Genomic DNA, 11,717 nt, shown 5'->3' with positions numbered 1-11,717 from the left:
GGCAAATAAAAGAGTCCAAGAATGATTAAACGGTACAAACATGTACCCTGCTTCTGGAGCCACATTTTTCCATTTATGATGAGTTCCACTTCTGACAGAGGAGAATAACTTCTTTCTTTCTTGTTTTGTTTTAAGGAGGGAAAAAAGCAATAAAAATGAAGCTCTATGAGTACTGTTTCAGAAAAAAGTGGTGTTCCACCAGTGATCACCTGTGCGCTGGCTGAAGTAACAGGACGGAGCAGTGATGAACGGGATGGCAGTCACTACAACAAATGTGCTTCAATGCGAAGCCAATGGAGTCCTTGCCGAACATAACGGACCAAGTTGGTCATACTGCTGTGTTGTGTTAAGGGACCCATCACGGAGTCCAGGTCTATGAAGAACTCTGCAAAATAAGAAGAGAGGTCATTTTCTGCCACTCTCGGAAAGTGGGTACAATAAACCAATTTGCCAAGCATAGTAACATGAACTTTGTCTTGCTTTAATTTATTAGTTTTCCATGCTTAAGCACTCCGTGGGTTTAAAAGAGTTTCCAAGTTATCATCAACAAAGTCTAAAAACGTTGCTAAAATTTTTGGCAAGGCACAGTGTATATGGCATGTTTTGGGCAGGGGAACAGTGATACAGCACAATCCAGTACTCATTGACTTTGAAATAAGTACCACTGATTTCAGGGGGCTTATGGTAAAAGTATGCATAGATTTGTAGTGTTCAAAGTTTAAACATGAAAAACAGAGTGCTATCAATATAAAGATTACCCTTTTTTCTTTTTCAAAAGCAATGGCATAACCAAAAGACTGGGATGTGTCATCAGAGAACTTTCCTCCTTCAAACCAGTTGTATGGATGCGTGTAGATTCCTAACTGCACTGGAGATCAGACAGACGGGATGCATATCATTGATTTCACATGTGCTAGCCAATAGGTATCCACCACAGCTATACTGTGATTGTAACTTGTTTCCCTTTCAGAGGAGGAATCTGTCTTTCCCTTTTTCAGTCTAAAACACAGCCTGAATCTAACAGATCAGCTTTTTTCACAGATGGGCAAGTTTTCTTTTAAGGATTCTGGTGACTGGTATTATTTGAGCATCAAAAAAAAAAGCAATGAAAAAAAATTGGAATCGTGGAATTGCGGCTGCCGATTTTCTCTGCGCTTAGGTTTCAGAATGATAATAGCTAGGTGTGTTTTCTGTCTGCTGACTGAGCACCTGAACTGCTCTGGCTAGCATCCTTTTGTTTGTTTTATTAAGAAAAAAATCTCATGCCATGCAACCAACCAGCCTCCTGTAAAATATGCTTTACCGGTGGTCCCTAATTTTGGTGTCTTTGAATGGATTTTCCTCTTCATTGGTCTAATCCAGCAATATTGAATGACTGGGTTAGAACCAAGCTTTCCAGTTGGTGAAACCTTTTTGATCCAGTTTGACTGGTGAAAAGGGGAGGAAGGAGTCCCCTTTGATGACCCAAAAAAGCTGTGCTGGCAATCATGGGAGACTGCCTTGACAAAAACCATGCAGCACAAGGCTGCAGTAAAGAGAAAACACAATTGTACCTACCTGTAACTATTGTTCTTCAAATATCTTCTGTGCAAAATATGGGACTGTGCATGAGCAGGCCTGCCATTGGATAGGTCTTTACAGCTAAAAGTCTTCAGGGGGCGCTGTGCACTGAAGTCAGAAGCTTGTTCCTGCCCAGGGACCATGTGTTCCTGTGCAGCAGCGGCTCCTTACCCTCAGTACCTCTACTGTTGCCAAAGCCAGAGCATGCAGTAGAGCAGGAGGGAGGATATGAGTGCCTGCACAGAAGATACTTGATGAACAATGGACTACCTCATGTTCAGAAACTCTGAAGGAAATCCCCTGGGATAAATTATCCATAGAAGACCACCACAGTAAAGAACATACGACAGGTCTGGGAATAGAGAATTTGTGCCATGAGGCATGAACCCCAGCTCTATAACAAGATAGAACCCAGAGCTACAGGGGTCACATATGTAACCTCGCCATAGGCAGGACTGTGATGGAAGAAGCCATATATCCCAAAAGGCAGAGAATTTTCTGAACCGATTGGAACCAGTAAGATCTGAAGTGTCTCACCAAGGCTAAGATAGCCAATACTCTTCCAGGAGGTAACAATGTTCTTATGATGATGGCTACTAATCCATAGTTAAATACCCTTCCAGGAGGAAACAATGTTCTTATGATGATGGCTACTAATCCATAGTTATCTCACCAAATCCAAACTTTAGTTACGCAACTGTAACCCCCGTTCAAATGCTTGTCAGCCACTCATGTCCTCTTGCTCTATGCAAGTCATCTCGCAGTAAAGATCCGGTATTAGTTTGAATCCATGGGATGAATCATGGACTCGTGGCAGACTGAAGGTCAGGATTTTCAGCTGCTTTGTCAAAGCAAGCCTGACAACAGGCATGCCATCCCCAGCCAGAATCTAATTGATTTTTCCTGCTTAGGCTTTTGGGGAAAAAAGTGATAGGTACATAGACAGAAGTTGACACCTAAGGCAGATGATGACTGGAAAACCCGCAAATCCAGATGTCATTCAAACTCTAAAATGTGAAATTCTCTTAATCAGCTCTCACTCGATGCTATTTTTTTTTGTGGCTGATCACCCACACTATATCCACCTTGTTTCCATGGCCTCATTTGCAGGACTATTGCGTTTTTTTTAAATAATGAAAGGGTTTTGAATAATGAAAGAGTTTTGTGGCACTTTGAAGACTAACAAATTTAATGTGACAGAAGCTTTTGTGAGGCAACCCCTTCCCCATCAGATGTATGAAGTGTTATGTTCAGTTGGCTGGAAACAGGAGAACAACGGTAGGGAGTTATTACAAAGAGGATTCAGTATGCCAAGATGTAAAATGTGTTATGTTATATTGCAGAACACAAATGAAAGCAAAAGAGTAAATGATTCACTCAGAGTTGGTATGGATTACTCTCAGCTGTTGGTAGGTCAGCAGAGTAGAATGAATACAAGTACCATAAGGAAGGATAATTACTCTCTTTGCAGTGCTGTCCTAATCAGAGTTACAATGGGCATTGCACTGGTAGTGACCTAACCAGTCCTAATTGTAACTGAATACAATGCTGATGGTATCAAATTTGCATAAGGCCAAGCAACTTCTTGTTGGGGGTCTTCTTTTAGTTCAGCTTTAAGATGCCGCAAGACTGTGTTATTTTGGTAGCAGCAGACCACCTGTCTGGAATTTTTCAACTTGGAAATCTGCTCCCAAATAGAAAATGCACAGTATCATTTATGAAAGTACAAATTGTGACTTTTCTAGAAGGCAAGGCAGCTTGATTTTTATATGGCCATTGTTTGTATGAATTTTACATGTGTCCCCATTCATAAATGATACTGATTTTGTTATTTCATACTTGGAAAAAGGGCAGGGAGAGAAAAGATATATAGGTAGAACTAGCCTGATACCCGTGCTTCACTACAGAATTTAAGTTCTGTAAATCCAGTTATAATACTGACGATGTGAAGTTTGAAATGTAACATTTGTTGTAGGAATTCTAATGGAGGAGATTGTAGTGTAAAAAATGAAATGAAACATACATACTGTTTCCCCACCTCTACTGAAGGACCTCTCTATAGATCACTCCTAGAAAGGTCCTTTACTATCTCCCCATGAACATTCAGAAACTCAATTGCCATGCTGGCTGTTATGAGAACTATCTATTCAGGCATCTTGAATTGCTGATTTCTGGCCCCGGTCACATGGGAGGTTTAGGGCCGGAAGAGGGACGGATCGGGGGCACAGCAAATGGGCGTGATTCCACCGCAACATCTGAGAAGAGTTGTGCACCCGTCCCCGATCCGGCCCTTCAGGCCGAAAATCTGTAGCTAAAAGAAACCACCTACAGAGGTGGACTTACCAGAAAGGCCGCATTTACGCTGTATTGTACATTAATTTAAAATTAATAAAGATGATTTTTTAAAAAAGAGTATTGAATCACTGATTTCTGTAACTGTCCTCAACTGTCTGCCGTCTCTTTTAACTGTTTTTATCTCAGAATGTTGAGATCCACAGCTGAGCAATCAGAGGGAGGTGGGTGCAAGCAGGAAAGTTTTACCTTAGAACTCTGAGCTACACAGTTGACCAATCGGGGGGAGGGCAAGGAGGCAGCAGCCTGCCAGGCACATGGAAAACAATTGGGGGAACACATTTTGCCCCCTTTTTTACCCCCTTTGGGGTTGTGTTTCTCAGAAATATCTTCATAGTGGGGGCTGACGTCATGGTATGAATGCACTACCCTTATTTTGGGTTTCTTGGTGCAGGGGTTTGGCCTGGGAATTGATTTTTTTTTGGGGGGGTGCAGGGCATACCCCCCTCTTTTTAGAAAAATGCCTCTCATTTAAGTTACATTTAAGAAGTGGGACATAACTATGTATTCAAAGCAACATCTGAGCAATAAGATACTGAGCAAATTCATATGAAAGAAATTTTCTGGAACCCACATTGTGAGAAGTTAAATAACCTAATACACAAAACCACTTTTCTACAAATTTGGGGTATATATCCATAGTGGGTGGGAGTGTGGTCATGCTCCTACACCTGACAAACACCCGCCTGTCTGGTATAAGGGGGGGGTTGTGTTTAAAGGCATCGAATAGGCTGGGCCAGCAGGAGCAGTAAGGCTAAAGCCATTGGGGAGGCTGGCCCAGCAGCATTGCTAGGGTGTTTCTGCTTGGGTGGCCTCCCTGATGGATTAAAGTACCCCGGCCCTGCTCCTACACCTGACAGGCACTTGCCTGTCTGGTGTAAGGAGAGGGATTGTATTTAAGGGCACCAGGGAGGCTGGGCCAGCAGCAGCACTAAGGCAATCCTGCTGAGCAAGCCTCCCCAATGACTGTAAGCATCCCACCCCCTCTCCTGCACCTGACAGGCAACTGCCTGTCCAGTGTAGGAGGGGAAGGGGTATTGCAAGCCATTGTGGAGGCTGGGCCAGCAGGATCACTAAGGTGTTACTGCTGGGACAGGCTCCCTGATGGCTTTAAGCACCCTGCACCCACTGCTGCACCTGACAGACAGCCACCTGTCAGATGTAGGAGGTGTGGGGGGGACGTGTTTGAAGCCATCAGGGAGGCTGGGCCAGCAGCACTGCTACACCTCACAGGTATTTGGCCATTCCTGATTTCCTCAACTGTCATTAGCTCTCTGCAGTCTCCTGTAACTGGTTTTTTTAACCTCAGAACACTGAGCTTTGCATCTGACCAATCAGAGAATGGGGGGTGCAAGGAGGCAGCAGCCTGGCAGCCACAAAGGAAGCACATTTTACCCCTTTTGAACCCCTTAGGGGTTGAAATTCTAAAAACCCCTTGTTAGTGAGTATCTATGTCATGGTAGGAGTGCTCTCCCCAAATTTCATGTTTCTAGGTGCAGGGGTTTGGCCTGGGCATTGATTTTATGGTGAGGGGACTTTCTTTTATGTATATAGATGAGCAGGGATATTCTCCTAAATTTCCTTGTAAACTATGAAGTCTAGCCACACCCTTTTATTAAAACCAAAGAAAACGAGACCTTGGTGATTATCCTTATGTGGGGCTATCCATTTGGGGAAATAAGAATACAGCAAGCAACAAGGGTGCAAAACAGGAAATAAGCATATCCTTTCGGCTCACAAGACTGGAGGTGTTATTCCCAGGCTGTAACCAGACAGTGAGCTACTGCACTTAATTTTTCATTCCTTAGAACAGAGGAAGAGTGAAAGGTGCACCTTTGTTCTCTTTTGTCAGCTTGTCGGCCATGTCCCAGTGCTCGTAGCTCCGTAGGACGTTGTTGGTGATGTTGACGTGGCTGGCAGCCATGTGGTGAATGCGCTGGGGAATGGTGATGGTCCCTGCAGAGGAGGACCCTGCAGTGCCTGTGGCAGTCCCAAGAGAGCTGATGGGCGATGGGCTCAAGGACATAGGAGATGGTGTTTCTGTGCTCCTGGTGAAAGGAAAATAGGGTCAGATTCAGTGTCAGAGAAGAAAATGTCCTCCTTGTTAGGCATTCATTCATTCATTCATTCATTCATTCATTCATTCATTATTTCCGTATGCTGCCTCTCCAGATCTCTTCAAGGCAGCTCACAATAAAATGAGTCAGTAAAACAAATCACGCAAAAAAACAAGCCAGGCCAGTAGAATAAAAACAGATCAGTAAACTCGTGCCAATAAAAACAATTTAAAAAGCCAGGACATCAAATCACATAAAAGGAACTTAATTCAGAAATGATATTACTAAAACAAGTCTCAGTCTAGGTACAGACCATAAAGCAACTAAAAAGGAACCCCTTTGTTAAAAGCCTAAGTAAAGCCAGATGTTTGCTCCTTGTGCCTACAGGAATGTAAGGTAGGCACCAGGTGAGCCTCAAGGGAGAGGGAATCTCAAAGGCAATGGCCTGGTTTGCTTATGCTACAGGCAGTAGAGATCTCAATGTCACTTTGAAGAAGTCAGTCGAGCAATCCCTGGAATGACATATCAAACAGATTTCAAAGATGGTGGATATGTGCACTTCCAGCTCCCAAAGCACACACACAAAACAAGGCACTCGTAATCTTCCTATTGTCCCATATAGCTGACCTCACAGCTCAAGGAATATGCAATATCAGCACCGGCCTGTGCAAAATATGTGTGACCAGATCTGAATTTGTCTTGTTGCCATGGGAACCTCTGAGAAGAATTTTCTTCCAAGGGGACTTCCCACACTTTTTGCTTAGCAATATAGCACCAAGCAGTTTGCAAGGAGAAGCAAAAGGCATACATATCTTTTTCTGTAAACCCTCCTGCTTCAAGATTGCTAAACCAACATCCAAGCATTTGGCCAGATCTACATTCTAAATTAAAACAGTCAGTTTTTCTCCTTCTGGTAAGAAGTGTTAGGGACTTCTAACAGAGAATCCCCGGTGCTCTTACCAAACTACAGTTCCCAGGAATCTTTGGGAGTAGCCATGACAGGTGAACTAGGGGTAAAACCAATGTAAAGTTGTAGCACTTCCTATGTTTCTACAACTGCTTTCAGAGAAGCATGGAACTTGCTGTAATCTGCTTTCTCACATGATCACTGCTTCATCAGGCTGAATGAATACGTCTGAATACAAGAAGCTGTTTCTGCCTAGTACTGTCTATTTGACTGGCAGCTGTTCTCCAGAGGTTCAGGCAGGGGTCTTTCCAAAGAGAGAACTTTGATAACTCAAAATGATGATAAAAAAGCCCTCTTCAAATTTTCTCCTCTCCCTCTGAACATTATTTCCAGGCTGCTAAATTAAAAAAGAATCCAGCAACGTGATACTTTTTCAGTCCCCAAGATTCCCAATGGAGGCCCATCATGAGCCTTAAGGCTGTAGCTAATTTGCATATTTTATTAACATCATTACAATGTTTGACAATTAATCTGCTGGATATTGTGACAAGTTCAATTCTGTCAGCTGGATTCCCCCCCCCCACTCCAAAGCGCATACCAGGTTTTTTTTGTCTAATATTTAAAAAATGATCTTTTTTAAGGTAGCTGTGAGACTAAGCAGGAAAAAAACCTGGAAGAAAAATGTGCCCACTAAAAGGACTATTTAAATTATTATTAATAACGTTGCAAGTAGAATCCACTGTAACTATGATTGGTACATGATGCTGTGCTTCAGGTGGAATGGCTAACCATGGTTTGCTGCTAAGGGAACAGGCATGGGGAATACTTGGACTCTCTCCTCCCCCTCTATTCTCTTGATGAGTTCAGCCAGCCAATCAGTTATTCCTAACTTTGCAGAACACCTGGTTTTCCAGTGCATATGAATGCATAAACTACACATTGCCCCTGATCAGACGCAGGAGTTGCCACGGTAGCGGCAAGAATGCCGGGCAGATTATAAGGGCGCGATCACACAGCAACATCTGGCCAGCGTAGCGCACCCATTGCAGCCAGCCGAAGATGCGGAGTAAAAAGCTACCTCGTAAAGTCCAGTAGCAAACAGTTTGCGACGGGCCGCTGCCAGACTCTCTTTGTGTGATTGCTCCAGCACGCTCCTCTTGCGTTGTTGGAGCGCGGCGGGAACGTGCCCCGAGGAAGGAAACTGCCGTCCCGTCTGATCGTGTTTGCAGTGGGACACACTGTACCAGCGCAAACAGCCACGCCTCCCCTCTGCGTTTCCTGGCAAGTGTGAACAGGACCATTGTTTGTCTCACCTGGGCTAGTGCTGGTGTCATGCCTGCCCCCGATACGGCACCTGGGAGCTCTGAAACGGAGGACTCCGTGCCTTTAACATCATCAGAGGCACAAGAGTCCTTGCCAAACCTAAGTGCCAGAGAGGATGAATACCAAACCCCAGGACAGCTTGTACCTGAAGCCGATCAGGCAGTGCCTGGCCGCAGCAGTATGCCACCCGATTCTCCACCACGGTCGGAGAACAATGAGCCCGGAGTTCTAATAGAATCAAGGACTTCGCAAGGCAGTGCTAATGAGTTAATGACCCAGCACACTATTTGAACAGGTCACTGACTGCTGGCAAATCGTGCTGGCAAACTAGTCCTTCGGACCAGAAGCTTTGCACCTCTGACGCTGTTCCTGAGATCCTGTACTGACTGACTTCCTGGTTCCTGAATCAAGTCCACGTTTTGACGACTCTCTGGCTCTTGATCCTCGGCTCTGCACCCTGACATTCGACACTCGCTTCTTTGGACTCTGACCCTTGGTAACACTCTGACTACGGCTTGGCTTTGTGTATTGGGACACTGGCTCTGCTTGTTTTTGATCTTTCTGGCTTTGACTCACGGACTGAACTGTAAATTCTCACTCTCTGCCTGGCCCCCTGGTTCTGTTGTGACAGCTGGAGAAGATGGTGGGTGAGTCTACACCTGCCATTGCCGCTGCTGACTGGGTCCAAACTAGGAGGGCCTTGTTGTCCTGCTGGTGTTCTGGCTATAAATTACAGGTCCAATCCACCTCTGATGGTTTTGATCCTAGATTTGGAATATTGGTTGGCAGTAGGATTGCCAACCTCTAGGAAACTTCCCAGGATCACGACTCATCTCCAGATTACAGAGAGCAGTTTGCCTGGGGAAAGGGCAACTTTGAAGGGTGGACTCTATAGCATTCTACTCCCGGCTCTACCCCCAAATATCCAGGAATCTTCCAACCTGGAGTTGGCAACTCTAGTTGTCAGGAAAACACAAACTAGAGTTGGATGGTTCCAATATAAAAATGGTTTGACCCAAGGCTAGAAATAAGTAATTACCGTCCCATGAGTGAGAGGAGGAGGAAGGGGAACATACAAGCCTGCAGATCCCCCCAGGCTTGTTTATGTAGTAGAAAGCCATGCTTCACCATGATACCTGAATTATGCCAATGAGGAACAGATATTGCTATTTTGTTTGTTTGTCTGGAATTAATCAATTGTACCTGAGGTGCTATTTGTGTTCAAGTTACTAGCAAAAATCTGTGTGTCAAAATTATAACCCTTTCATAAAAGGGTCTCATAGCTGTAATGATTTTCCTAATGGCTGTTAGGGAAACACTCAATCCGTATTATTGGCTTATCCTCCAAGCATCTGGTGTGAAGAGCAGTGGCAGTCTGCTGCACACCACAATCCCCCCTCCCCCCCCACACTACACAAAGCACCACTGTGGAAAACTCTCCGTGAAAGAGCACAAGGAAAGATGCATGCAAGCAATGGAATCAAAAATATTTCTATAGGGCCCTTGAAGAACGGCTGTTAAGATTTGCTTCTATCTGGTGCCAGTTTATCTGGGCAATGTTTTAGAAGAAGCTGTGCTTTAAGTTACCTGTTTGTTGCAAAGCTAATGCTTGCATATGGATTTCCTTTTAATTCTAACACCAGCAATTAGGAAACATCTGCTGACTAGGACAGCTCTGTGGAGCTGCTCACTGCAGTCGTGCACATTTAAGGAAAAGTCAATGAAATCTTTTTCTTTGGCAACAAGGTTTCACAAACCCTTATCTTAAATGTTTGCAGCTGATGCAAAATCCCATATTACCACTGTATGTAACGTGACTTTATTTATCCGTGCTATAAAGATACTGGTTTTATATCCCTTGACTTGCCACAGAGAATCCTGGGATATGTAGGTCGGTGCAGCTACTAGAGATCTGCAGCCCTCCTAAACAGAACTACAATTTTTTCATCATGTGGTCTGCTGGTGGTGCCTGGCCCACAGGTAGCTCAACTGTCCTCAATGAGGGCAAGAGCTTTTTCGATACTAGCCCCTGCCTGGTGGGACTCTGTGCTAGATAACATCTGAGCCTTGTGGGATCTGAATGGCTGGTAAGATGGAATTCTTCTGCCAGGCTGTCCGTTGAGGACAGCCAAGGCCAGTTTTCCACCACCTATTAGCAGTGCTGCCTGTTTTTGACAGCAACCTGGGATGTCAGTTGCCAGGTGCCAGATTATCATTTTTCATTCTGATGCCTCAGCTGGTATGCTGTTTTATGAATTGTAATTTAATGTTTTGTAAGTATGTTTTATCTCTATTTATAGATTGTTTTATTGAATTTTGTGAGCCACCTTGAACCTCTGACCCAGGGGAGAGGCGGAGTAGAATAAATAAATAAATGTTCCAGGGTTCCCAAGAAAGATTGTTAATCAAGTCTGTAGATTTGAAAATTTGAAATGGCCCATTCATGTTTTGTAAGGCAAAATGGGTATGTCCTCTTCCAAGAGCAGTGGGCTTGGGCACATGTTATGTTTGCCCACATATGGTCTCTTCCTGTCCATTTACCACCCATCCTGCTGTGACATTTGGAAACCACTGCTATGTGGGTTGGGACCATTATGCTTACAGTCTCCAAGCTTTGGCTCTACCTTCATGACAGCTGCGGAGGAGATTATGGAGGCTGACCATGTGATTTGCCTGGGTTCATGTTGAAAACACTCCCAGCTAAGATGGACATCAGTCACCACAAGGAGGGCATCTCTGGCATCTCCATGGGAAACTTAGCAGCTGTTCCAGTCCTTCAGTTTGGTTCACACAGTTATTTGACTTGCTGAAAATGTACAAATATGCTGAGCTGGAGTTGCAAAGGATCCATGATGAGTCAACCTTGGTACATTTGATAATGTTTTCCAAAAGGTGGACCAAACTGGAACATGGTTAGCGACAACTGTCTTTTGAGGTATTCCCCGGGACAGTTTAAGGTACTGAAAAAGTGTGACAAAGAGGATGCTTTCCCCTTTGTGAACCAGGGTCATATGAGCTGCCACACAGTGAATATCCCTGCAGTCCAAACATGCTACAGCTTTCTCATCCTATTAAAATCTACAGATGGACCATAGGACTAGTGTAAGACCAGGCTTGGCAAAATACAGCGTTCAGGAAATTCTTCACAATAATCTTGAAATGTAGGTACACATGGAAGGGAAAATGACTTGCACATGGCCATGCAGTGAGTTTCATGATTGAGCAGGGATTGGAACACTGAAGTCCCAAACCCAAGGCCATAGCTGTTTACCAGGCTACCTTCTTACATGCCCCAGTTGTGCACTATATCCAGCCAGCAGCACAGAAGCCTGCAATCAGTTTGTTCCTCTTGTTCAAAATCAGCACCTGCCCATGGTAAGTCTGTGCAACTTGTGTTGCACCAAGCCAAACAAAGACATCCCCTCCCCCAGACACATACTGTGCTTTTCATGACAACCCCTCCTGTTTTCATAGTCCTAGGAGTCAGCAAAAGAAGGTTTACTGATCACCTAGTAGTA

The 11,717-nt window shown here is 44.3% G+C and overlaps 1 protein-coding gene across 1 annotated transcript in view; it reads right to left on the bottom strand.

Annotated features, from left to right (window-relative positions):
* Nucleotides 1–263: 263 nt before the first annotated feature.
* Nucleotides 264–11,717, bottom strand: part of AFF2 (AF4/FMR2 family member 2) — a 447,631-nt gene continuing 436,177 nt past the window's right edge. Inside the window, exons 19-20 of the mRNA XM_015408375.1 lie at nucleotides 5,746–5,960; nucleotides 264–385 (exon numbers count right to left, since the gene is read on the bottom strand). Of these exons, the coding sequence (XP_015263861.1) occupies nucleotides 264–385; nucleotides 5,746–5,960 (337 nt within the window). The remainder of the gene's footprint in view (nucleotides 386–5,745; nucleotides 5,961–11,717) is intronic.

This window comes from Gekko japonicus, unplaced genomic scaffold (assembly GCF_001447785.1).
Source record: "Gekko japonicus isolate JY-2015 unplaced genomic scaffold, Gekko_japonicus_V1.1 scaffold624, whole genome shotgun sequence".
Classification (NCBI taxonomy): domain Eukaryota; kingdom Metazoa; phylum Chordata; class Lepidosauria; order Squamata; family Gekkonidae; genus Gekko; species Gekko japonicus.
The sequence above is the reverse complement of the archived record's forward strand: the minus strand, read 5'-3'. Positions and strand labels throughout refer to the sequence as shown.